The sequence below is a fragment of the Vipera berus genome (assembly GCF_964194415.1).
Source record: "Vipera berus genome assembly, chromosome: 1".
In the NCBI taxonomy this organism is placed as follows: domain Eukaryota; kingdom Metazoa; phylum Chordata; class Lepidosauria; order Squamata; family Viperidae; genus Vipera; species Vipera berus.
Genome location: NC_138202.1, coordinates 358,972,957 through 359,000,703, shown reverse-complemented (window position 1 = coordinate 359,000,703; position 27,747 = coordinate 358,972,957). Strand labels below are relative to the sequence as shown.

Genomic DNA, 27,747 nt, shown 5'->3' with positions numbered 1-27,747 from the left:
TTTGCGGGGCAATCTCCCGTCCGAGGCGTTTGGAGCCGTCGAGAATGACAGAGTCCTAGAGCGTCGCCGGATTTCCTTCCTGTGAAACGTGGACACGTCCTGGGGAGAGGGAGGAAAAAAAAAAAGCTTAGGCTCCGCCCACTGTGTTAACCCCCTCCGAGGAGGCTGGAAAGGAAGAGTGAGAAGGGGGCGGGGCCGGCGGGGACGAGGGGGCGGGGCCTGACAGGGCGGTGGGCGGGGCCGCCAGGGGAGGGGCGGGGCTCCGCCGCCCCGCTCCCTCCGCTTTTGTTCCGCCGGAGGCGAAGCGACCGGAGCGGCTTTAGCACCGGCGACGACTCCCGGAGCCATGTCCTACATCCCGGGCCAGCCCGTCACGGCCGTGGTGGTAAGCCGACCTTCCCGCCCGAGCCCACCCCAAACCCCACCCCCGTCGGTCTACAAAGCCCATCCTCCGCGGCCGGCGGGAGAGGGTGATGGGTTGTTAGGGTCCAAAGCCCTCGAGGCGGCGGTCTCGGGAGGGGTGTGTGTGTGTGTGTGTGTGTGTTTCCGCGTCGGCTCTGGGTTTAGTTTGCGCCTTCTACCCCCTTCCAGCCCGTTCCCACGACCGGCAGACACGTGTCAGGCTTTCCCGGCGTGGGGAAGGGAACCCTGGCGTGCGGGCGTGGTCCACACGTGGAAGGAAGGAGGGAGGGAGGGGAAATCCAGCTTGTTGGGGGCGGGAGAGGAGCCCGAGGAGGCAGCCCCGTCCCCACAACCTGCCGGGAAGGGGACCCCGCAGCCTGGCCGGGCAGGCGCTGGCTCTCCCGCTTAGCAAAGTTGAGGACGGGTGGACTTTAACTCCAGCCTGTGATTAGTCACCTGCCGGCCTTTTGGAGGGGAGGAATGGGAAAAAATCCGGCCGTCTGAAAGCGGCTGAGGTTGAGCAAGTCCCGGGACAGATTTCCTGGCGGGGCTTTTTCCCTTCAGTGCCCGCAGCTTTTCCCCTTTCTTTGGGGTCCTCCAGAGAGCCTTCCATCCCCCTCCCCTTTCTCCTTCCTCCTGCTCTGCTCCCTCCTTTCCTCCCTCCCTTCCTCCTCTGCTTCTTTTCTTCCTCCTTTCCTCCCTTTCTCTTTCCTCCCTTCCTCCTCTGCTTCTTTTCTTCCTCCTTTCCTCCCTTCCTCTTTCCTCCCTTCCTCCTCTGCTTCCTTTCTTCCTTTTATCCGTTTCTCTTTTCTTCCTCCCTTCTTTCCTCTCTTCCTCCTCCCATTCTCCTTCCTTTTATCTTCCTTCCTTCCTCTCCACTTCCTTCCTTTCTCCCTCCTTTTCTCCCTTCCTTCTTTTCTCCTGTTCTCCTTTCCCCCCTCCCTCCCTGCCTTTCTTTCCATCTTTCCTTCCCTTTCTCCTCCCTCCCAGCCTTTCTCCTTCCTCATGTTCTTCTTCCTCTCTCCTTCTCTCCCTTTCTCCTTATTTCCTCCCACGAAAACAACCCCATCATCTGGGTTGGGCTGAGATAGAGGGACGGGCTCAGAGTCACCCATCGGGCTTTCATGCCTAAGGCAGGACTAGAACTCACATCTCCTGGGTTCTTGGGGCCTCCCTTCCATCCTCTCTTCTCCCCACTGAATCCCCCTTTGAAGACCCCGCCTCATCATGGCCGCTGTCCTCGCTTCAACCCGCCTTGAGATGTTTTGATTCGCATCTTGTACAGCTAATTTCCCGGCATGACGGGGGTTAAAGGCAGCTGGTCCTCAGCTTAGCGACCGTTCGAAGTTCCGACAGCACTGGAAAAAAGTGAGTTACGGCCATTTTTCACCCTTAACGACCATCTCAGCAGCATCCCCCTGGTCACGTGATTCACATTCGGCTGCTTGACAACCAGCTCACTTATATGACAGTCGCAGCGTCCCCGGGGTGGTGGTTGGGGGGTATCACGTGATCCTCTTTTGCGAACTTCCGACGAGGAAAGTTAATGGGGGGGAAGAAAGCCGGATTCACTTAACGACCGGGTTGCTAGTTTAGCCACCGCCGCGATTCGCTTAACGAACTGCGGCGAGGAAAGTCGTAAAATGGGTCAAAACTCACTCGACAAGTTTCTTCTCCCTTGAAACACTTCTCACTCGACGTAAATTTTGGGCTCCATTGTGGTCGTAAGTTGAGGACTGCCTGGCTTCCACTCTGTGCAAGAAGATTAACTCGACCATTCCCAGCAGGTGGCTGAACAGTCTTTCTTGAAAAACTCCCATTTCTGCAATGGAAGGCTATCCAATGTCTTTTTAAAAACCTCCAGTGATGGAGCGCCCATGATTTCTGGTGGCAAGTACTTTGGAGAATAGCTTGACTCCCTCTTCTTTGGGGCAGCCCCTGAGATACTGGAACGCTATCGTGTCCCCCCTCGTCCTTCTCTTCATTAAACTAGACATACCCAATTCCAGCAGCTGTTCCTGATATGTTTTAGTCTCCAGTCCCCTGATCATCTTTGTTGCTCTTCTCTGCACTCTTTCCAGAGTCTCAACATCTTTTTTACAACGTGGTGACCAAAACTGGATGCCGGATTCCAAGTGTGGCCTTACCAAGGCCTTGTAAAGTGGCATTAATACTTCACGTTGTCGTCCACCAGGCTATTTGGCTATTGACAAACTCCACCCTTGTCCTGCCTTGGGGCGCTTTGGAGAATAGCTTGACTCCCTCTTCTTTGGGGCAGCCCCTGAGATATTGGGACACTGCTATCATGTCCTCCCTCATCCTTTCCAGGACCGTTGTAACTTTGAACGGTCACTAAACGAATGACTGTAAGCCGAGGACTCCCTGTACTTCCATGTTTTAATTCTTGCAAGGAGTCTTCAGCAGCCTCGGGCAATTTAATCATCGTCATCAAGTTGACAGGGACCTTGGAGTTCATTTAGTCCAACCCCCCGCTCAGGCAGGAAACCTATACCATTTCAGACAAATGCTTGTCCAATCTCTTATTAAAAACTTCCAGTGTTGGACCATAGGGATGCGGTGGCTCAGTGGGTTGGGACGCTGAGCTTGTCGATCAGAAGGTCGGCAGTTTGGCGGGTCGAATCCCGAGTGCCGCGTAACAGAGTGAGCGCCTGTTACTCGTCCCAGCTTCTGCCAACCTAGCAGTTCGAAAGCACGTAAAAATGCAAGTAGAAAAATAGGGACCACTACGGTGGGAAGGTAACAGCGTTCCGTGCGCCTTTGGCGTCTAGTCATGCCGGCCACATGACCATGGAGACGTCCTCAGACAAGCGCTGGCTAGAGTTGGAAATGACTAGCACGCATGTGCGGGGGAACCTTTACCTTTACCTTTAGTGTTGGACCATTCACAACTTCCACTGATTAATTGTTCTCACTGTCAGAAAATTTCTCCAGTGATGGAGCGCCCACGATTTCTGGTGGCAAGCAGTTCCACTGGTTAATTGTCCTCACTGTCAGGAAGTTTCTCCTTAGTTCCAGGTTGTTTCTCTCCTTGATCAGTTTCCATCCGTTGCTTCTTCTCCTGCCTTTGGGCGATTTGGAGACTAGCTTGACTCCCTCTTCTTTGGGGCAGCCCCTGAGATACTGGAAGACTGCTATCATGTCCCCCCTCGTCCTTCTCTTCATTTGACTAGACCAGGGGTAGGCAACCTCGGCTCTTTTATGACTCATGGACTTCAACTCCCAGAATTCCTGAGCCAGCCATTCTGGCTCAGGAATTCTGGGAGTTGAAGTCCATGAGTCATAAAAGAGCCGAGGTTGCCTACCCCTGGACTAGACATTCCCAATTCCAGCAACCGTTCCTTGTATGTTTTAGCCTCCAGTCCCCTGATCCTCTTTGTTGCTCTTCTCTGCCCTCTTTCCAGAGTCTCAACATCTTTTTGACATCGTGGCGACCAAAAATGGATGCTGTATTCAGTTGTCCCAAAGGTGTTTTTCCAAAAAACCCCCACCCCAATAGGACTTTCTTGTTTTGTTTGGGTTTTTTTCCTTTAAAATGTTTCGCTTCTCATCCGAGAAGCTTCTTCAGTTCTTTTTGAAAAGCGCCTTTGGGACCCTTCTTCATAAGCAAAGTCTGGAGTGAAAGTCATTTACAGGCAGTCCTCTGCTTACAACCGTTCATTTAGCGACTGCTCCGAGTTACAGCGGCATTGAAAAATGTCAATGGTGACCGCTTTTCACAGTGGTGACCTTCGCAGCCTCCCCGTGGGCACGTGATCAAAATTCAGACTGCTTGGCGAATGGTTCGTACTTATGACGGTTGCCATGTTCCGCAGTCACGTGATCCCGTTTGGCGACCTTCTGACAAGCAAAGTCAATGGAGGGGGGGGGGAGGGGGAAGCCAGATTCACTTTAACAACCGGGTTACTAAGTGAACAACTGCAGCGATTGCCTTCACAACGGTGGCAAGCAAGGTCGTAAAATGGGACAGAACTCACTTAGCAACTGTCTTTTTTTTTATTGAAAAGTTTTATAAAAGTTACAATATTATCCCATCCCCAACCCACCCCTAAACCCCCCTCCCCCACTTCCCAAAGCTGATTACAGGGTTACAAATATATAATAATCATAATCTAACTAACATTAACCAACTATATAAATAACCAAATACATAATTTTTTTTATTTTTTTTTAAATTTTAATTCCATTTATATCCCGCCCTTCTCCGAAGACTCAGGGCGGCTTACAAGCTTAGCAGTAGCCTTCATTCTTATGTATATGCCTGCTTATTAGGGCTTTCACACACCCCCGCAAGCGGCATTATTACAAAGTCAGCTTAATTGCCCCCAACAATCTGGGTCCTCATTTTACCTACCTGGGAAGGATGGAAGGCTGAGTCAACCTTGAGCCTGGTGGGACTCGAACCTGCACTAATTGCAGGCAGCTGGTGTTACTTAAGGAGGCATTAGCCCACTGCTCCACCAAGGCTCTTTTAATGCACTTTAACCCGCCTATAACATAATTACAAACAATCTAAAAGTATTCAACTTATACTAATACAATAATAATACCATATAATATATATATTATTATAACTAATTAAAAAAATAAGTTATAACAATCTAAAATTTACTCCTAAGCTAAATGGAACTTTTTAGTCCCATATTTTTTCAGCAACTGTCTTAGCGATGGAAATTTTGGGCTCGGATTGTCCTTATAAGTTGAGGACCACCCGTAATTCCTTCCTTAGAGGTTGCTTTTTTTTTTAGGGGTGGGGGCAGGTTAGCTTTCCTTTTTTCCCTTCTGAAATCTGCCCCTGTTCCATATCCCCATTAAACGTCGATGGAGATTCTCAGCCATCCAGGTCATGGCTGTCCCAACCAAAGATGCTTTTTTTTTCAGGAGGGAACTGAACTTTCTTGTTTTCCCTTTGAAGACGTTTCGCTTCTCCTCCCAGAAGCTTCTTCAGCTCTGACTGGATGGTGGGGGAAGGGAAGGATTTATACTCCTTGCAGAGAGCCGGTCGTTTGCATTCCTTTTAGAGAGTCGTTGAGGCCGCTTGGAGGTTTATCTGTGCCCTCGGGGTCACCTGAGTGGTGCAAATGGGTGTGGAGCCATCTTGGAACTGCTGAAAGGACTGTGCTGTCGACTGGACATAGATGATGTCGTGCCCCTCCCCCCTCTGTTGAGGGAGGGCTGTTCAGTCTTGACCTAGATGGCCTCTTTGACCCCCCCCTCTTTCAAACCAGCGGTCCTCTCTGTCCAAAATGTGGACTTTGCTGTCTTCGAAAGAGCGGCCTTCGTCTTTTAAAGGCAGATGGACCGCTGACTCTTGTCCTGAGGGGTTTGTTCTGCTATGGTGTGCCACGCGGTTGTGAAGTGGTTGTTTTGTTTTGTACAGATCTGCCCCGTGCCAGGGGTCTTCCAACTTGGCCCTTTTGATGACTTGTGGACTTCAACTCCCAGAATTCCTCAGCCAGCGTGCATGACTGAGGAATTCTGGGAGCTGAAGTCCACAAGTAGGGGTCTTCCAACTTGGCCCTTTGATGACTTGTGGACTTCAGCTCTCAGAATTCCTCAGCTAGCGTGCCTGACTGAGGAATTCTGGGAGTTGAAGTCCACAAGTCATCAAATTGGAAGACCCCTGTCTTAAAGCATCCTGGCTGAGGAATTCTGGGAGTTGAAGTCCACAAGTCCTAAAAGGGCCGAGTTGGAAGGCCCCTGTCTTAAAGCATCCTGGCTGAGGAATTCTGGGAGTTGAAGTCCACAAGTCATCAAAGGGCCGAGTTGGAAGACCCCTGTCTTAAAGCATCCTGGCTGAGGAATTCTGGGAGTTGAAGTCCACAAGTCCTAAAAGGGCCGAGTTGGAAGACCCCTGTCTTAAAGCATCCTGGCTGAGGAATTCTGGGAGTTGAAGTCCACAAGCCATAAAAGGGCCGAGTTGGAAGACCCCTGTCTTAAAGCATCCTGGCTGAGGAATTCTGGGAGTTGAAGTCCACAAGTCATCAAAGGGCCGAGTTGGAAGACCCCTGCCCTATGCTTATCCCCACTCGTTTCCCTCGCCTTTAAAATCCTGAATTTGGATCTTGAGTTTGCCTGCCCCCACAATCCAACTCTTAAGCCTCCTTCTCTTCATCTCTGGAGGATTAGATCATTTTGAACCCAGTTCCTCTTTTAAACCCCTCTGGGGGGGTGGGGGGGGGACCGTCTGGTTTGCTTCACGCAATAGCCGGGAGGAATGAAATGTGTTGCAATCATGAGACGGGAAGGACTTTATTGTGTGTGAGCTATGATTAGTTGTGTTCGCTTTTCTGCATGCAGCAGATTAAACACATGTTTTGTTCTAATCTAAAAGAGTGAATCATGCGTTGGATTAGTTAGCTCAACGGGAGGAATGTTGTTGCTTGCCCCAAAACCTTGTGCGTGCTTAGGTGCTGATTCCTTACCTGTGGGATTAAAACAAACAGAAATGATTCGATATCTGTAATACGAAAGGTTAGACATTAAGAAAAAAATCCAGGTTGTAAAAAACCAACCCGGCTGCAAAATTCAGAGAAGAGCTATTAGCGAGAGACTCAGCTCAAATCGGTCCTTTTGGTAAATGGGTAGTTTTTATTAATTTATTTATTCAGAGCTGTTGAGGAGAGGCTTAGCTCGAGTTCATTATTTTGGCAAAGGGGTGGTTTTATTCATTTATATTTTAACAGCTGCTAGGGAGGGGCTGAGCCCAAAGTAGCTCGGTGAGTAGATGAGTGGTTTTATTTATTATGAGCTATTAGAGACTCAGCCAAGATTGGTAATTTTGATAGGTGGGTGGTTTTTATTAATTAATTTATTAAGAACTGTTAGAGAGCTCAAAATCATTTTGCATGATTGGTTTTATCAATTTATTTATTAAGAGCTATTAGGGAGAGAGTCAGCTCAAAATCATTTTACATGAGTGGTTTTATTAAGGAGAGAAGCAACCTGGAACTAAGGAGAAACTTCCTGACAGTGAGAACAATTAACCAGTGGAACTCCTTGCCTCGAGAAGTGGTGAAGGCTCCAACACTGGAAGTCTTTAAGAAGAGACTGGACAGCCATTTGCCTGAAATGGTATAGGGTTTCCTGCCTGAGCAGGGGGTTGGACTAGATGACCTCCAAGGTCCCTTCCAACTACTACTACTACTTCTTCTTCTTCTTCTTCTTCTTCTTCTTCTTCTTCTTCTTATTATTATTATTATTATTATTATTATTATTATTATTATTATTATTATTATTATTAATTTATTAAGAGCTATTAGGGAGAGAGTCAACCCAAATTGGTTATTTTGGTAGATGGGTGGTTTTTATTTATTTATTAGGAGCTATCAGAGACTCAGCCAAGATTGGTAATTTTGATAGGTGGGTGGTTTTTATTAATTAATTTATTAAGAGCTGCTAGGGAGAGAGTCCTCTTAAAATCATTTTACATGACTGGTTTTATTCATTTATTTATTAAGAGCTATTAGGGAGAGAGTCAGCCCAAATTGGTTATTTTGGTAGATGGGTGGTTTTTATCAATTTATTTATTAAGAGTTATTAGGGAGAGAGTCAGCCCAAATTGGTTATTTTGGTAGATGAGTGGTTTTATTTATTAAGAGCTATTAGGGAGAGAGCTCAAAATCATTTTACATGAGTGGCTTTATTAATTTATTTATTAAGAGCTATTCCCCTTCATGGATTACTGCCTTGTCGTGGCGAAGGGGCTTGCGTAATTCAATGAAGCTATGAGCTATGCCGTGCAGGGCCACCCAAGACGGACAGGTCATAGCAGAGAGTTCTGACAAAACGTGATCCACTGGAGAAGGAAATGGCAAACCACTCCAGTATCTTTGCCATGAAAACCCTATGGACAGTACCAAAAGGCAAAACGATATGACGCTGGAAGATGAGCCCCTCAGGTCGGAAGGCGTCCAATATGCTACTGGGGAAGAGCAGAGGGCTAGTACTAGTAGCGCCAGAAAGAATGAAGCGACTGGGCCAAAGCCGAAAGGACGCTCAGCTGTGGATGTGTCTGGTGGTGAAAGGAAAGTCCGATGCTGTAAAGATTTTTTCTCCATAGGAACCTGGAATGTAAGATCCATGAATCAAGGAAAGCTGGACGTGGTCAAACAAGAGATGACAAGACTGAACATCGACATCTTAGGTATCAGCGAACTAAAATGGACAGGAATGGGTGAATTTAATTCAGATGACCATCAGGTATACTACTGCGGGCAAGAATCCCTCAGAAGAAATGGAGTAGCCTTCATAGTCAATAAAAGAGTAGGAAAAGCAATACTGGGATACAATCCTCAAAATGACAGAATGATCTCAGTTCGAATCCAAGGCAAACCATTCAATATCACAGTAGTCCAAGTCTATGCCCCAACCACCAGTGCTGAAGAGGATGAAATTGACCAGTTCTATGAAGCTCTACAGCACCTTATAGAACTAACACCAAAAAATGATGTTCTTATCATCATGGGGGATTGGAATGCTAAAGTAGGAAGCCAAAAGATAACCGGAATAACAGGCAAGTTTGGCCTTGGAGTACAAAATGAAGCAGGGCACAGGCTGATAGAATTTTGTCAAGAGAATACGATGGTCATAGCAAACACTCTTTTCCAACAACCCAAGAGACGGCTCTACACATGGACATCACCAGACGGTCAACACAGAAATCAGATTGACTATATGCTCTGCAGCCAAAGATGGAGAAGCTCTATACAGTCGGTAAAAACAAGACCAGGAGCTGACTGTGGCTCAGACCATGAGCTTCTCCTTGCAAAGTTTAGGCTTAAACTGAAGAAAGTAGGGAAAAGCACTAGGCCAGTCAGGTATGAATTAAATCATATCCCTGTTGAATATACAGTAGAGGTGACAAATAGATTTAAGGAATTAGATCTGATAGACAGAGTGCCTGAAGAACTATGGACAGAGGTTCGCGACATTGTACAACAGGTAGCAACCAAAACCATCCCAAAGAAAAAGAAATGCAAGAAAGCAAAATGGCTGTCTGAGGAAGCTTTGCAAATAGCTGAGGAAAGGAGGGAAGCGAAAGGCAAGGGAGAAAAACATAGATATGCCCAATTGAATGCAGAATTCCAGAGAATAGCTAGAAGAGATAAGAATGCCTTCTTAAATGAACAGTGCAAAGAAATAGAAGAAAACAATAGAATAGGGAGGACCAGAGATCTTTTCAAGAAAATTGGAGAGATGAAGGGAACGTTTAATGCAAAAATGGGCATGATAAAGGACCAAAATGGCAGGGACCTAACAGAGGCAGAAGAGATTAAGAAGAGGTGGCAAAATTACACAGAAGAACTATACAAGAATGAGCTTAACGTCCCAGATAATCACAATGATGTGGTCACTGACCTCGAGCCAGACATCCTAGAATGTGAGGTGAAGTGGGCCTTAGAAAAGCTGAGCAACAACAAAGCTAGTGGAGGTGACAGTATTCCAGCTGAGCTATTCAAAATCTTAAAAGACAGTGCAGTAAAAGTGCTACACTCAATTTGCCAGCAAATTTGGAAAACTCAACAGTGGCCACAGGATTGGAAAAGATCAGTTTACATTCCAATTCCAAAGAAAGGCAGTGCCAAAGAATGTTCAAACTATCGCACCATTGCACTCATTTCTCATGCTAGTAAAGTCATGCTTAAAATCCTACAAGCTAGACTTCAGCAGTATGTGGATCGAGAACTACCAGAAGTACAGGCAGGATTTCGAAGAGGCAGAGGAACTAGAGATCAAATTGCCAACATACGCTGGATCATGGAGAAAGCTAGAGAGTTCCAGAAAAACATCTACTTCTGCTTCATTGACTATGCTAAAGCCTTTGATTGTGTGGATCATAACAAACTGTGGCAAGTTCTTAAAGAGATGGGAGTACCAGACCATCTTATTTGTCTCTTGAGAAACCTATATGCGGGTCAAGAAGCAACAGTGAGAACTGGACACGGAACCACTGATTGGTTCAAAATTGGGAAAGGAGTCCGGCAAGGCTGTATACTGTCGCCCTGCCTATTTAACTTATATGCAGAGCACATCATGAGAAAGGCAGGGCTAGATGAATCAAAAGTTGGAATTAAGATTGCCGGAAGAAATATCAACAACCTAAGATACGCAGATGATACCACTCTAATGGCACAAAGTGAAGAAGAACTAAAGAGCCTCTTGTTGCGGGTGAAGAAGGAGAGTGCAAAACTTGGGTTGAAACTTAACATTAAGAAAACCAAGATCATGGCAACTGGCCCTCTCAATTCCTGGCAAATAGATGGGGAAGAAATGGAGGTAGTGACAGATTTTGTTTTCCTGGGCTCCAAGATCACTGCAAATGGGGACTGTAGCCAAGAAATTAAAAGACGCTTGCTCCTGGGGAGGAAAGCCATGGCAAATCTAGACAGCACACTAAAAAGCAGAGACATCACCCTGTCAACAAAAGTGCGTATAGTCAAGGCTATGGTCTTCCCAGTTGCAATGTATGGCAGTGAAAGTTGGACCATAAGAAAGGCTGAGCGCCAAAGAATTGAGGCCTTTGAACTGTGGTGCTGGAGAAGACTCCTGCGAGTCCCTTGGACTGCAAGGCGATCAAACCGGTCAGTCCTAGAGGAGATCAACCCTGACTGCTCTTTAGAAGGCCAGATCCTGAAGCTAAAACTCAAATACTTTGGCCACCTAATGAGAAGGAAGGACTCACTGGAGAAGAGCCTCATGCTGGGAAAGATGGAGGGCAAGAGAAGAAGGGGACGACGGAGAATGAGGTGGCTGGATGGAGTCACCGAAGCAGGAGGCGTGAGCTTAAATGGACTCCAGAAGATGGTAGAGGACAGGAAGGCCTGGAGGAATGTTGTCCATAGGGTCGCGATGGGTCGGACACGACTTCGCAGCTAACAACAACAACAACAAAGAGCTATTAGGGAGAGACGCAATCCAAATTGGTTCTTTTGTTAGAGGGGCAGTTGATACCTTAAAATTTGTTTAATGAATACACACTTGGAGGGCAAGGAGAGAGGAACTACTTTGCCTGCTGCTGAAAATCATAAAAATCAGGATTCATGAGAAAGTCTTAAAAACTCCCATTACCTGAAGGATTTGAAACTTTAAAATAACCCAGTTAAAGATTTCCTTAGTGATTACATCTATGATCTGTTTTTCAGTTGATTTTGCCAGCTTTTCTCTCCAGCTCCCCCCTCTCTTAGAAGTTTGACAACGAAATAAATCAAACTTGGTACCTGCAAATGTTTTTTTTTTTAATTTTAATTCCATTTATATCCCGCCCTTCTCCGAAGACTCAGGGCGGCTTACAAGCTTAGCAGTAGCCTTCATTCTATGTATATGCCTGCTTATTAGGGCTTTCACACACACACACCCAAGCGGCATTATTACAAAGTCAGCTTAATTGCTTAATTGCCCCCAACAATCTGGGTCCAAGATGTTCGAGATGTATTGGACTATCTGTAATGGTACTGCGTGCATGATGTATCTTTATATACATTTGATTTTTAATGACCTCACATGGCCAGACTGGGACAGCCAAAGGGCCGGAGGTGGCTTGGGGACTGTAAAATGTCCAGGTCTAGTCTAGATCAAAGTGATCCCTAAGCATTCCTGGCCAAATAGGGGCTTATAATCTGGCCTTTTGTGGTCCCAGGCCAAGAGTTTCACTCTGACATGGTCCCTTATCTTGTCAGTAAAGTAGGGAGAAGCAGAGAGAAGGTTGAATCCTGGCCAGAGAAGAGAAATATTGCAGAAGAGTACTAAAGACATTACAGCCATGTTTTTCAAACTTGGCAACTTTAAGATGGGTGGACTTCAATTCCCAGAATTAAAGCATGCTGGCTAGGGAATTCTGGGAGGCGAAGTCCAACCCTCTTAAAACATGCTGACTGGGAGATTCCAAGAGTTTAAGTCCACTTATCTTAAAGCATGCTGGCTGGGGAATCCTGGGACTGGAAGTCCACCCCTCTTAAAGCATGGCTGGCTGGGGGATTCTGGGAGTGGGTCCACCCCTCTTAAAGCATGCTGGCTGGGGAATTCTGGGAACAGAAGTCCACCCCTCTTAAAGCAGGCTGGCTGGGGAATTCTGGGAGAGGAAGTCCACCCCTCTTAAAGCATGGCTGGCTGGGGGATTCTGGGAGTGTAAGTCCACCCCTCTTAAAGCAGGCTGGCTGGGGAATTCTGGGAATTGAGCTCCACCCATCTTAAAGTTGCCAAGTTTGTAAAACACTGCTTTATAAGCAAAGTGAATAGGTGAGTCTCACCCTCTAAACCTTTGTTAAATTTAACTTTTGCAGTATCTAAATGGCTGATACGGTTGCTAAAGATAGAACGGGCTTATCTTATCCTACAAGGGTGAACCACCACAGTCCTAAAAAGGCACTTGCTGCACAGATTTCTTTAAGAAAGTATTTCTCCCACAACACCGGAGACCAATCCCGTGTGTGTCTAATCACACTTGGCCAAATAAAGCTGTTCTGTTCTACAAGTAGTCCTCAGCTTGCAACCGCAACTGACCCCCCAAATTTTTGGTTGCCAAGTGAAACATTTGTTAAGTGAGTTTTGTCCCGTTTTATGACCTTTTTTTGCCACAGTTAAGTGAATCACTGCAGTTAAGTTGTTAAGTTAGTCACACTGTGGTTAAGTGAATATGGCTTCCCCACTGACTTTGCTTGTCAGAAGGTCGCAAAAGGGGATCACGTGACTCCGGGACACTGCGACCGTCATAGGTATGAACCAGCCAGGCATCTGAATTTTGATCACGTGGGGATGCTGCAATGGTCATATCTCTGAAAAACGGTCATAAGTCACTTTTTTCAGTACCGTTGTAACTTTGAACAGTATTCTATTCCAAATTCTATTCTATTCCAAAATTCCTATTCTATTCTATTCTATTCTATTCTATTCTATTCTATTCTATTCTATTCTATTCTATTCTATTCTATTCTATTCTTAATTCTTTTCCTAATTCCTATTCTATTCTATTCTATTCTATTCTATTCTATTCTATTCTATTCTATTCTATTCTATTCTATTCTATTCTATTCTATTATTTTCTATTCTATTCTGTATTCTATTCTATTCTATTCTATTCTCTATTCTGTTCTATTCTATTCTAACTATATATTCTACTCTGTTTAATTCTTATTCTATTCTATGCTATTTGTTCTATGCTATTTTCTATTCTGTTCTATTAATATTATTCTATTCTACCTCATTGTTCTATTCTATTAATATTCTATTCTACCTCATTGTTTTATTCTATTCTATCCTTTTCTATTCTATTCTTTTTTATTCTTTTTCCCTATTCTATTCCATTCTGCTCTATTCTGCTCTACTCTGCTCTACTCTGCTCTACTCTACTCTATTCTATTCTCCATTCTTATTATTCTATTCTATTCTATTCTATTCTATTCTATTCTATTCTATTCTATTCTATTCTATTCTATTCTATTCTATTCTATTCTATTCTATTCTATTCTATTCTATTCTATTCTATATTCTATTCCTGTTCTGATTCTCTTCTCTTCTAGTCTACTCTAATTCTATTCTAATTCTATTATGCATCTTAAGTCTTGTACCTCAAGACGAGCGGTTTTGCAGGATCTGGACGCCCCAAACTTCAGAGTTTCTTTATTTTTTTAAATAATAGATTCCTCTACTCCCTTGGACTTCCATGAGAGACACCTTCCAGCTTTTTTTTTTCTTTCTCCAAAAAAAAAAAAAAAAGCACATCCAACTCCAAAATGAGAGGAAAGTTGGCATTCTGGAAGCCGGCCGCTTGCCAGCCCTTCTGGCAGCCATCTGGTTTTAAATGCCCCCGCAGGATTCCTCGTCTTGTTTCAGATGCTTCCAATTTGCCAGCCGTCCGTCCGCCCGTGCTGCCAAGGGCCTCGTCTGCTTTTATCTTTGTTTCCAGTCAGTTCCCAATTTATTTGAGCCTCCGGGGAGGAAACAAATAAATGGGTCCTTTTTTACAAGAAGCCAAAAAAAAAAAAAAACCACCGCCCCAGCTTCTTCTTAAATAGATATTTGGCCTCCCGGGGGTGGGGGGAGGGAAGAAAAAACCCCCATCTTCTCTAAAGAAGAAGATGGGGGGGGAAAGGGTGCACGTTGCAAAAAAAACCAAAACCCAATTGATCCTGATGGTTAGGATGCCACAGAGTGCCCACAGTCCTTGTGGCACGCTCTTGTCTGACCCACATGAACTGGGGACAAAGGGTCTCTGTGAATTGTAGCAGGGGGGTGGTGGTCTTCCCCGCTGTCCTATAGATAGATAACTCTTCCGTTGGGGGCTACAGGATTCTTGGTGCCTTCCGCATCCTTTTGCACGTCTGGCCTCTGTGTACGGGGCTCAAAATGTCCAACTATTATATATAGCAATAGCACTTAGACTTATATACGGCTTCATAAAGCCCTCTCTTTACAGAGTCAGCCTATTTGCCCCCAACAATCTGAGTCCTCATTTTACTGACCTCGGAAGGATGGAAGGCTGAGTCAACCTTGAGCTGGTCAGGATTGAACTGCTGGCAGTGGGCAGAGTTAGCCTCCAATATGGCATTCTAATCACTGCGCCACCATGGCTTGCTTGCTTGCTTGCTTCCTTCCTTCCTTCCTTCCTTCCTTCTCTTTCTTTTTCTTTCTTTCTTTCTTTCTTTCTTTCTTTCTTTCTTTCTTTCTTTCTTTCTTTCTTTCTTTCTTTCTTTTTCTTTCTTTCTTTCTTTCTTTCTTTCTTTCTTTCTTTCTTTCTTTCTTTCTTTCTTTCTTTCTTTCTTTCTTTCTTTCTTTCTTTCCCTTTCCTTCCCTTCCTTCCTTCCTTCCTCCCTTCTTCCCTCCCTCCCTCCCTCCCTTCCATACTTACCTCCTTATTTATTTTATTTATTTTATTTTATTTTAATTCCATTTATATCCCGCCCTTCTCCGAAGACTCAGGGCGGCTTACAAGCTTAGCAGTAGCCTTCATTCTATGTATATGCCTGCTTATTAGGGCTTTCATACACCCCCCAAGCGGCATTATTACAAAGTCAGCTTTTTGCCCCCAACAATCTGGGTCCTCATTTTACCTACCTCGGAAGGATGGAAGGCTGAGTCAACCTTGAGCCGGTCATGATCGAACTTCCTGGCTGTGGGCAGAGTCAGCCTGCAATGCCGGATTCTAACCACTGCGCCATGACAAGGAAGGAAGGAGAAAAGAGAGGGAGAGAAGGAAAGGAAGCAAGCAATAACAATAGAACTTAGACTTATATACCGCTTCACGATGCTTTACGGCCCTCTCTAAGCGGTTTACAGAGTTGGCCTATTTGCCCCCAACAATCTGGGTCCTCATTTTACCAACCTCCAAAGAACAGAAGGCTGAGTCAAGCTTGAGCCGGTCAGGATCGAACTTCCTGGCTGTGGGCAGAGTCAGCCTGCAATACCGCACTCTCACCACCGCGCCACCATGTCTCTAGGCGGGATTCTAACAGCCTGGCCTGGCTCCAAGTCAGGCAGCAGGATGGCCCAAAGTTCAGGTAGTCCTCACCTTACGACCACAGCTGAGCCTCAAATTACTGCTGCTAAATAAGGTGACTGTTGTTCAATGAGTTTTGCTCCCTTTTACCACCATTCTTGCCGCAGTTATTCAGTTGTTATCAGCAGTTGACGGATGGTAAATTTGTCAATGCCCGTGGCACACAAGTGGCACTCCAGATGTTTTGTGACTGCCCCCAACTCCTCTATTCCTAGTGATGCTACCTCTCTGCCGTCGTCCTATTTCTGTTTGCAGGCCTTTGTATTTTGCTCTGTTTGCTTTATCTTTCTCATCTTATTCTGCCTCCAGAACTTGCCACATTCCACTATCCAAGACTTTTTGGTCTTTCTTATTGACAATTGTTCAAGTCTGGGGTGTTGTGTAGCAGGGGCCTCTCTCTCTTTGAATTCTAAAACCCCAGAGCAATTTAAGCTTGTTCTCAGGGGCTGCCCCAAAGAAGAGGGAGTCAAGCTGTTCTCCAAAGCACCCGAAGGCAGGACAAGAAGCAACGGATGGAAACTCATCAAGGAGAGAAGCAACCTGGAACTAAGGAGAAACTTCCTGACAGTTAGAACAATTAACCAGTGGAACAACCTGCCTCCAGAAGCGGTGAATGCTCCAACACTGGAAGTTTTTAAGAAGAGACTGGCCAGCCATTTGTCTGAAATGGGATAGGGTTTCCTGCCTGAGCAGGGGGTTGGACTAGATGACCTCCAAGGTCCCATTCCATCATCATCATCATCATCATCATCATCATTATTATTATTATTATTATTATTATTATTATTATTATTATTATTATGAACCTGCCTCCAGAAGCTGTGAATGCTCCAACACTGGATGTCTTTAAGAAGAGACTGGACAACCATTTGTCTGAAATGGTATAGGGCAGGGGTAGGCAACCTCGGCTCTTTTATGACTCATGGACTTCAACTCCCAGAATTCCTGAATCAGCATAGCTGACTCAGGAATTCTGGGAGTTGAAGTCCATGAGTCATAAAAGAGCCGAGGTTGCCTACCCCTGGTATAGGGTTTCCTACCTGAGCAGGGGATTGGACTAGATGACCTCCAAGGTCCCTTCCAACTTTAATAATAATAATCATCATCATCATCATCTTGTTTTATGGTCCCACCAATTCCTACTTATTTTATACATACGGTAATTATTGTGTTTGTTTGTTTTTTAAAATTTGTTGGATGACCCCAAGGATGTTGAAAGTGGTGGATTTAAATTTATCGTTTTAAAACATTAAAAGACCTGTCCATCTTCTAACCAGCTCTGAGCCTTTCCCAGTGCGACGCTAAACCGGCATACAAAGCCATATTAAAACTATAAAAACCCGGCCCATTAAAGACATGAAAAGCATTGGCGCCGAGCCAGACGTCTGATGCGCAGCATCTTAATAAGGTTCTCGCAGCGCTCCGAGGAAAAGCCGGCACTTCAAAGCTTTACCGAAGGCTATAAAGGGTTGAGGCTGTGTAGTGGTTGCTTGCCAGAGTGACAAGGCTTCACCAGATGGGTTGACCACCAACCACGCTTCAGTTCCTTTCTTATTACTGAAAAGACTCTCACTGTTTTCAAAATGGCTGTACGGACAAAATGAGGACAACTCCCCCGGTTGTTTTCCAGTAGAATAGAGAATAGAGTGGAGTGGAGTGGAATGGAATGGAATAGAATTTAGAATGGAATGGAATGGAATGGAAGACTATAGAATATTACAAAATATTACAGAATAGAATTACAGGATAGAATATGGAATATGGAAAATAATAATAGAATAGAATAGAATAGAATAGAATAGAATAGAATAGAATAGAATAGAATAGAATAGAATAGAATAGAATAGAATAGAATAGAATAGAAGACAAAATGGAATGGATGGAATGGAATGGAATGGAAGAATATAGAATAGAATATTACAGAATATTACAGAATATTATAGAATAGAATTACAGGATAGAATATGGAATATGGAAAATAAAATATGGAATGGAATGGAATGGAATAGAATCTGGAAGGGACCTTGGAGGTCTTCTAGTCCAGCCCCCTGTTCAAGCAGGAGAACCTATACCATCTCAGACAAGAAACTGTCTAGCCTCTTCTTAAAAACCTCCAATGATGGAGCGCCCACAATTTCTGGAGGCAGGTTGTTCCACTGGTTAATTGTTCTAACTGTTAGGAAGTTTCTCCTTAATTCCAGGTTGCTTCTCTCCTGGTTGAATTGCCATCCGTTGCTTCTTCTCCTGCCTTCAGGCACTTTGGAGAATAGCTTGACTCCCTCTTTAAAAAAAATTTTCATGTCTTGGGCTACAAATGTACAGGTAGTCCTCGACTTACAACCACAGTTGAGTCCAAAATTTCTGTTGTTCAGTTAGTCAATCTGGCTTTCCCACATTGACTTTGCTTGTCAGAAGGTCGCAAAAGAGGATCACGTGACCCCGGACACAACAACCCTCAACTTACGACTTTAGTTGAGCCCAAAATTTCTGTTGCTAAGTGAGACAATTGTTAAGTGAATTTTGCCCCCTTTTGTAACCTTCCTTGCTACAGTTGTTAAGTGAATCACTGCAGTGCTTAAGTTAGTAACACGGTTGTTAAGTGAATCTGGCTTCCCGGTTGACTTTTTCGGAAGGTTGCAAATGGGGATCACATGACCCCAGGATGCTGCAACCGTCATAAATACGAGTCAGTTGTCAAGTGTTTGCATTTTAATCACGTGACCACGAGGGATGCTGCAGCGGTTGTAAATGTGAAAAATGGTCATCAGTCACTTTTTCCAGTGTCGTCGTAACTTTGAACGATCACTAAATTTACTGTAGTAAGTCAAGGACTACCTGTACTCCCTCAATTGTTTTCCTGGGGTGTTTTTATTTTTATTTATTTTTCAAGTTTATATATAAAATTGATATAGTCCTCAACTTCAACCATCACAATTAGGGCCAGAATTGAAGTCGGTTTTACAACGGTCATAGGTTACGACGGTGATGGATGGTCTTCATTAATGGCTGTTACTTGAGCACTACGTATACAGTCCTTGACGTACGACCACAATCAAGCCCCAAAATTCTATTGTTAAGGAAGTGAGTTTTGTCTCATTTGACGACCTTTCTTGCCACAACTGCCCTCCTCCACTCCGGAAACCCCATTTCCTTCCAGTCCTAAAGTTACCTACTGTGTTTCCCCAAAAATAAGACCGGGTTCTTTTTTTTTTTTGGGCCTCCAAAAGAGGCACGAGGTCTTATTTCTGGGGTAGGCCTTATCTCACCTCCAGCACCACCCAGCCGGTCCACTTCTTCTGGGGCCGAAGTTCTGCAGCTGCATTCGGGCCTGCATTTTACAGTCAGGCCTTTCTGGAAGGCCTAAGCAGCCGAGTACCGAGCTATGGCCTTCCAGAAAGGCCTGTGACTGAGAAATGCAGGCCTGGCTGTAGAAGAGACCTCAGAAGAAGTGGGCCGGCAAGGGGAGACTTGGCCGCAAGGTTGTTAAGTGAATCCGACTTCCCCCATTGGCTTGTCTTGTCATGAGGTCGCAAATGGGGATCACGCGACCCCGGGACACTGGAACTGTCACAGGTACATGCCAGTTGCCAAGGATATGAATTTTGATCACGTGAACACCGGGATGCTGCAACGGTAAAAACTGTAACTGTAAAAAGAGGTCGTAAGTCCCTTTTTTCAATGCCGTTGTAACCTTGAACGGTCACTAAACAAATCGTAAGTTGGGGACGCCCTCTGTAGCACTCAAGACCACACTGCTTGTGTTTTGAGCTGTGATGGAGTCATAGATGAGTGCTCAGATTTGGCTCTTCTTTTCTTTCCTTAGCAAAGGGTTGAAATCCACAAACTCCGTCAAGGCGAGAATCTCATCCTGGGCTTCAGCATCGGAGGTGGGATCGACCAGGATCCTGCTCAGAATCCCTTCTCGGAGGACAAGACAGACAAGGTTGGCACGGAGCCTCCTTTAGGGATGGATATAATAATAATAATTAATAATAATAATAATAGTCACCAAGCATCTGAATTTTGATCATGTGAACATGGGGATGTTGTAATGGGCGTAAGTGTGAAAAACAATCACTTCTTTCAGTGTCGTCGTAAGTTTGAACTTACAAACCTTTGTAAATGAATGGTTGTTAAGTCACAGACTTACCTGTATATATAAAAAAAGAGGACAGAATGATTGCCTGAGTTGGTCTTTCCCAACCTTAGCAACTTTTAAGATATCTGGACTTCAGCTCTTAGGAGTCAATCAGCAAGAGACAGTGAGAAGGCGAGTTCTAATTCCGTTTTAGGCAGGAAGGCTGATTGGGTGATTTTGTGCCAATCGCCAGGAGATGGTGAGTTCTAGTTCCGCCTTAGGCTTGAAACCCAGCTGGGTGACTTTGGGCCAATCGCCAGGAGACGCTGAGTTCTAGTCCCGCCTTAGGTAGTGAAGCCAGCTGGGTGACTTTGGGCCAATCGCCAGGAGACGGTGAGTTCTAGTCCTGCCTTAGGTAGGGAAGCCAGCTGGGTGACTTTGGGCCAATCGCCAGGAGACGGTGAGTTCTAGTCCCGCCTTAGGTAGGGAAGCCAGCTGGGTGACTTTGGGCCAATCGCCAGGAGACGGTGAGTTCTAGTCCCGCCTTAGGCCTGATACCCAGCTGGGTGACTTCGGGCCAGTCAGTAGGAGACTGGGAGTTCTAGTTCCGTTTTAGGCAGGAACTGAGTGATTTTGTGCCAATCACCAGGAGACGGCGAGTTCTAGACCCACCCCTAGACCTGACGGCAAATTGGGTGGCTTTGAGCCAGTCCTTCTCTCTCACAGTCCAACCCACCTCACAGGGTTGTTTTTTTGTGGGAAAAATAGTAGGGTGCAGGAGCATTAGGTGCGGGTTCCCCAACTTGAGCTACCTAATTAAAAAGAATAAAGACCGGAACAAAAATAAAATGACATAAAACGGAACCTCCCACGTTGTATTCCTATTTATATGTCTAACAATGGCTGGAGAAAGAGGGCAACAGAGTAAGCAACCTGTGGGGGAGGGGGGAGAACAGTTTCATGAGAGATCATCCAGGCAGTGACCCCCCCCCACCTCCTGTTTTTTCCCCCTCCTCCAGGGCATATATGTCACTCGTGTGACAGAAGGTGGACCGGCAGAAATGGCTGGGCTTCAAGTCGGCGACAAAATCATGCAGGTAAAATTCTGTTCTGATTAAGGGCCAGCTGGACGCTTTGCCCTGCTCTCCCCCTCCCTCGGTGTCTTTAAAGCCAAATTGATGGAGATTTTTGTTATTATTATTAGCTCGCTCCCCCGGAATTTGGGGACTTGGCTGGGCTGATGCAGGTGTCTCAATGCTGCTAACATCGGATGTTCTTGCTTGACCACATAGGGAGATGTAGCCTTCTTTTAACTCATATATTACTTTTAGAGCTAGAATTAGTGGACGCTGGTGGGGGGCAGAGTAGGGAGAACGCATCTCCAGACTGTTTGTAATAAAGAGAAGAGAAGAATTTGGCGGGTTGTTAAACAGGAGGGGAAACTTTGCCTTTTCAACGAATTGGAGAATGTGATTTAGGACGTTTCAATTAAGGGAGGGAATTGTGTTTGACAGGAGATGTTCAGGGGAGGAGAATTCAGACTCTGGCTTCTAATATGTACCTGCCGAAGCTATGCAATTATAATAAAAGATTCTTTAAGGTAAACAATGCCTTGACGGTCTTTGAAGCACTGCATTTGTCGGAACCAGGACAGCAGGATTTAAATTATATTTTAATATAGTTTGCTCTCTTTGGGAAGAAGAATTGTTCACGGTGTCGCAAAAATCAGGAGGAGCCGCAGTGCCTGTTCTGACTCCCACGTTTTTATGAAACAAATCACTTTTGGTGAGCCGTTGTGAAGGGGTTCTAGACTAATTTGGGGCTTCAAATTATATTAATTGAATTCATTGCACTTAAGAGTCGCTTTGAAATGAGATGGGTGGCAAATCAATTTAACAATAATAATAAAAATAATAATAACAATCTTTTGTTCATGGTGTTTTGCTCACCTTCTTGCAAAGAAGAGTCCCTGATCCATTTTTGCCCAAAACCAGAAAGGGTTTGATAGCTAGCAAACCATTTCTGGTTTTGGGCAAAACGATCGGGGACTCTTCTTTGCAAGAAGGTGAGCAAAACACCATGAACAAAACATCGTTCTTTTTTCCAACAGAGCCTCTTATTTACCACAGAGCCCAGAGTCACTTTTTTAACGGAGGTAGACATTTTTTTTATTTTAATCCCATTTATATCCCGCCCTTCTCCGAAGACTCAGGGCGGCTTACACTCTAAGCACAAATCAATGTGCTTAGTAATAGCCTTCATTCTATGTATATGCCTGCTTATTAGGGCTTTCGCCCCCCCAAGCGGCATTATTACAAAGTCAGCTTATTGCCCCCAACAATCTGGGTCCTCATTTTACCTACCTCGGAAGGATGGAAGGCTGAGTCAACCTTGAGCCTGGTGGGATGCGAACCTGCACTAATTGCAGGCAGCTGGTGTAAGGAGGCATTAGCCCACTGCTCCACCAAGGCTCTTTTCTAAATTTGATATATATTTTATTTGAGGGAAATGACTATTATTAAGAGCAGCTTAAAGTTTCTTTAGAAAAGGTACCGCCTGATTTTTAGCTACTATAGTCTAATATAGCGCTTCTGGAAAGTCCATAAAGTCCAGAGATACTTGCGCCCTCCTGATTTATTTATTTACCTACTTACGCAGCAGGAAATGCAGTGGTCTTAATGTGGTAGGCAGCTAATTTCACCAAGGGGCTACAGGAGAAAATGGGCTGTTGCAATTGGGTTGCAAAGGATGATAGGAATGCATGCACTCACACCTGTAAATTGCAAAAAAATAACATTAAAAAAAACATAGTCACCTTCAAAAATAGTCCTCAACTTACAACCACAATTGAGCCCAAAATTTCTGTTGCTAAGCAAGGCAGTTCAATGAGTTTTTGCCCCATTTCACGACCTTGCCGCCATTATTAAGGGAATCACTGCAGTTATTAAATTGATGATGATGATGATGGAAGGGACCTTAGAGGTCATCTAGTCCAACCCCCTGCTCAGGCAGGAAACCCTATCCCATTTCAGACAAATGGTTGTCCAGTCTCTTCGTAAAAGCTTCCAGTGTTGGAGCATCCACAGCTTCTGGAGACAAGGAGTTCCATTGATTAATTGTTCTAACTGTCAGGAAATTCCTCCTTAGTTCTAGGTTGCTTCTCTCCTTGATGAGTTTCCATCTGTTGCTTCTTCTCCTGCCTTCAGGCGCTTTGGAGAATAGCTTGACTGCCTCTTCTTTGGGGCAGCCCCTGAGATACTGGAAGACTCCTATCATGTCACCCCAGGTCCTTCTTTTCATTAAACTAGACATTCCCAATTCCTGCAACCGTCCTTTATATCTGGAATTAAGGAGAAACTTCCTGACAGTGAGGACAATTAACCAGTGGAACAGCTTGCCACCAGAAATTGTGGATGCTCCGTCACTGATGGTTTTTAAAAAGAGGCTAGACAGTCACTGGTCTGAGATGGCATAGGTCCTCCTCCTCCTCCTCCTCTTCTTCTTCTCCTCTTCCTTCTTCCTCCTCCTCCTCCACCTTCCTCTTCCTCCTTCCTACTCTTCCTCTTCTTTTTCTTTTCCTTTTCTTCTTCCTCCTCTTCCTCCTCTCCTTTCTCCTTCCTCCTCGTTCTTCTCCTCCTCCTCCTCCTCCTTCTTCCCTCCAGTCCCCCCCCTCCTGTTTGTTGCTCTTCTCTGCACTCTTTCTAGAGTCTCGACATCTTTTTTTACTCCTTTTCAAAATAAAAGCAATCCATGCAGGCCAGACAGGGACAGCCAAAGAGCCAAAGGTGGCCTGGGGTGGTGGTGGTGGTCATGAAATACCCAGGTTTTGATCTTGAGGCTTACCATAAAACCACTCTTGAATTCTTGCAGGTGAACGGCTGGGATATGACCATGGTGACTCACGACCAAGCTCGCAAGCGGCTGACCAAGCGGAACGAGGAAGTGGTCCGCCTCCTGGTGACCAGACACTCTCTGCAGAAAGCGGTCCAGCAGTCGATGCTGTCCCACCCGTGCCACTGAGTGGCGGGGGGATGGGGGTGGGCGCAAGCGATGGTCTTCAGGACAAGGCAGAGAGATGTCGAAGGGTGGACCACAGCTCTATCCTCTGTTGACCTGAGAAACTTTTTTTTTTTTTGAAAGACACCTCCCAACACACCTATGCAAAGATGGCTCTCGTCCGTTCCAGGGGTTCCCCCACAGAGGGGGCAGTTTGATGCCCACCTGGATCGGAGACCATGGGCATCAAACCGCAACTAGGGGAAAACCTGGTTCTGATCCACGGTGAGCACCTTCCGCCTGAGAGGGCTCGGCCTTTTGTCCCAGGAGTTCTCCAGCGGATATGAGTCCGTTCTTAAATTCCATTTTTTGTCAGTTGGCCATTTTGATAAGACGAGATGGCCTATGCAGGGTGCTTCTTGCAGTCCTCCTTATCTAAACCAAAGTTTTTAATGCCAAGAAATCTAGAATCCTGCCCTGGGCTGTGTTTGTAGAGGCAGCCAACCGTTGGCTTGTGTCTTTGGATCCTTAGCGGAAGGCCGAGAAGCCAGGCATTTCAAATCAGTTCCTCTTTCCGGAAGGGCTTGGCAAGTCCTCAAATGAAGGCAAACAGTTTTGGTGGCCTTAAGCCTTCATTTGCCTGGCCCTCTGCTCAGCCAGGATTCCTGTTAACCGTCATCTGTTGGAAACGGGCCGATGCTAGTGACTTCCACGCTTACGAGACGCCCTTTAGCCCCGTTCTGTCCGAAGGCTGCGGTTTCCACCCTCGAGTGCGTCTCTCGGCTTTCCCAAAGTTTTAGCTCTCCATCACGACTGTCGTGCCGATTTCTCCTTTTGTACGTCTTGTAAATAACGTCCCTTCCGACCTTTTGTATCACTAACTTATTTCAGTATATTACTGCCGTTTTGACTCGTGCGCTGGTTCTAACGTCTGGACCCTTGAATCTCGGCCCGTCTTGTGAAGAAGATGTGTCACAAGACTCACAACTCTCCTTACCTGCTTCTTCATCCCTGTGGTTTGTCTTTTCGAAGTGGAAACGGCGGTGGGAAAGGACGGCCCCTTTCGACAAAGCCTTGTGGTTTGTTATTTTTTTGTACCGCCTGATCACATCAATTTAATTTGGAGGTTAAAGCGACCAACTTGCTGCTCTGGATTGTTTTACACAAAATAAACCAAGCTGGACTTCTGATCTGTCTCTTCCTTTTTTTAAAATAATAATAATAATAATTAAGCTAGAAGCCTGGAGCCAATAGAAAAATTGCATATATGTCCAAGTAGATTAATGAGAAATGTCTCATTCTGTGGAAACATTGTAGAGGTACAAATAGTTCTCGACTTACAACCGTTTGTTTAGTGACTGAAGTTACGACAGGGACTTATGGCTGTTTTACACACTTGACTGTTTCAGCATCCCCGTGGCCACGTCATCAAAATTTGGATGCGTGGCAACTGGCACGTACTTATGGCAGTTGTAGCGTCCCAGAATCATGTGATTTCCCCTTTTTGCGACCTTGTGACAAGCGAAGTCAACGCATGTCATTAATTTAGCAACTGCAGTGATTCAGTTCACAGTGGCAAAGGAGGTCATAAAATGAGGGCAAAACTCACTTAACAATTATCTTCCTTAGGAACGGAAACTTTGGGCTCCGTTGTGGGCATATGTTGGGGACCACAGACAATTCTTGACTTAAAGCCGCAATTGGGATCAGAGTTTCCGTTGCTCAGCGCGCGCCCCCCTCCCCCCAGGGCTTTGTTAAGTAAGTCGTGACTGACTTTACAACCCTTTTTTGCCATGGCTGTTAAGCAAATCATTGCAGTTGTTAAATGAATCGTGCAGCCATTAAGCAAATCCAGCTCCCCCACTGACTTTGCTCAATAGAATAGAACAGAACAGAATACAATAGAAAAAAGAATGCAGAATAGAATAGAATAGAATAGAATATTAGAATAGAGTAGAACAGAACAGATTAGAATACAGAATAGAATAGGGAATAGAATAGAATAGAATATTAGAATAGAACAGAATAGAATATTGAATAGAGTAGAATAGAATAAAAATAGAATTAGAATAGAATAGAACAATGAAAGAACGGAACAGAACAGAATAGAATAGAACTGGAAGGGACCTTGGAGGTCTTCTAGTCCAGCCCCCTGCTCAAGCAGGAGAACCTATACCATCTCAGTACAAGTGAAGATGGCTGAGAAGGTCACAAATGGCAGTCACATGAGCCAGGATACTTTAACTAGGATAAATCCATGGTTAGTGACCATTCGAAGTTACAGAAGCACTGGAAAAAAAGTCACGAGCAGTCCTCACACTTAATGACCATCGCAGCATCCTCAGACACGTTAAAATTCGGGCAACGTGGCAACCAGCATGTATTTATGAGCATCGCAGCATCTCGGGTCACCATTTCTGGCCTCTTGCACCTGGCTTCCAACAAGGAAAGCCAAATCAATCAACAGTCGCCCGATTCACTTAACAACTGCAGTGATTCGCTTAGCAACCGTGGCGTGATAAAAGTCATAAAATCAGTCGAGAATCAATTAACCAGAGCCCCGATTAAGAATCGTAATTCCGGTCCCAATGATTTTATTTTAAGAAATTTACACAGCAGCCCAATTCCCACATAAGTGACACCGGATGGCTTATGACATGGTCGCAAGTCGAGGACCACCAGTCCTGAAGGTTCCCTCCTAAATTAAAGGCTTTTGAGGTTGAAAGAGCTCAAGTGCCATTTCATGCTAGAGAAGAGGTCCCCAACTTTTTGGGCACCACCAGAGGCCCGTTACATGGAGAGAGGTTTTTCCGCGGACCGGAGAGCGTGTGGTTTTGTGTGCTGCCTGCATCCCACGGATGGAGCTTTGCTTCTTTGTGTGAACCGGCTGCTGGCACGCTGTGGCCCGGTACTGGTCCACAGACTGGGGTGGGTGGGGTTTGGGACCCCCGTGCCAGAGAACATCTGAAGGAGGGATGGTTGGAAGGAAGCCATATTGGCGAAATATCAGGATTCTGGAGGCAGCTTTTTGAACTGACAGGTAACCTTGGATAAAATGATGTCTTTGACTAATTCTTTGAAAAGATTCCTCTTGATTTGATCCCAAAGGAAGTGACCAAGCTTTCATTTGGAGCGGCTCTGTCCGGGATTTATCCTGGACCCAGCTTTTCCCCACAGCCTGTTGGGCTCGAGGATGGGCTTAGCATCCCAGCTGAGTCTTCCTGAAGTGGAAAGTCAAAAGGCCCGTCCCCATCCCACCTTGGCTAGGCCACAATTAAGCCCAGATAGAGATCTTCCAGATCCCTTTGTTCCTAATCAATTGCAACAGTAGAAGAGCCTATTTGTAGCTCAGGATTGAACTGTGGGGTCCTTGGTGCCCTCTGAGCCTGGTGGTTTCCTTGAGGACGTTTCATGACCTGACTAGGTAACATCATCAGTGGCAGAAGGGAGTGGGGTTTGCTCCCTGTTTAGGTACCAATGGCTGGCCCTGTCAGGGCAATATTGCAATCAAGGAACTATCAACTCAAGACACACACGTTGCCAACAAGTAAACAACAGCCCAGTCAAAGAACCATCAAGAATATTCCTACCATAACTTGACAGGGCAAGCCGTTGGCAATTCCCCACTCCCTCCTAACACTGATGATGTTACCTAGCTGGGCCATGAAAGGTCTGCAAGAAAACCACCCAGCTAAGAGAGCACCTGGGACCTTCCTCTTATCCATCCATGTCTCTCCTCCTCCTCCTCCTCCTCCTCCAC

The 27,747-nt window shown here is 45.4% G+C and overlaps 1 protein-coding gene across 2 annotated transcripts; it reads left to right on the top strand.

The window, feature by feature from the left end:
- The first annotated feature begins 278 nt into the window (after positions 1–278).
- TAX1BP3 (Tax1 binding protein 3) lies at positions 279–25,175 on the top strand. Of its 2 annotated transcripts, XM_081338527.1 has the most exons (5): positions 279–385; positions 19,737–19,856; positions 21,011–21,088; positions 23,862–23,933; positions 24,065–25,175. In XM_081338527.1, the coding sequence occupies exons 1-5, from the start codon at positions 347–349 to the stop codon at positions 24,101–24,103; spliced, it is 348 nt and encodes a 115-aa protein (XP_081194653.1). In that variant the 5' UTR covers positions 279–346; the 3' UTR covers positions 24,104–25,175. The 2 variants fall into 2 exon arrangements, with proteins under 2 accessions (XP_081194653.1, XP_081194652.1); XM_081338526.1 differs by having other exon boundaries at positions 23,862–25,175.
- Positions 25,176–27,747: the final 2,572 nt, after the last annotated feature.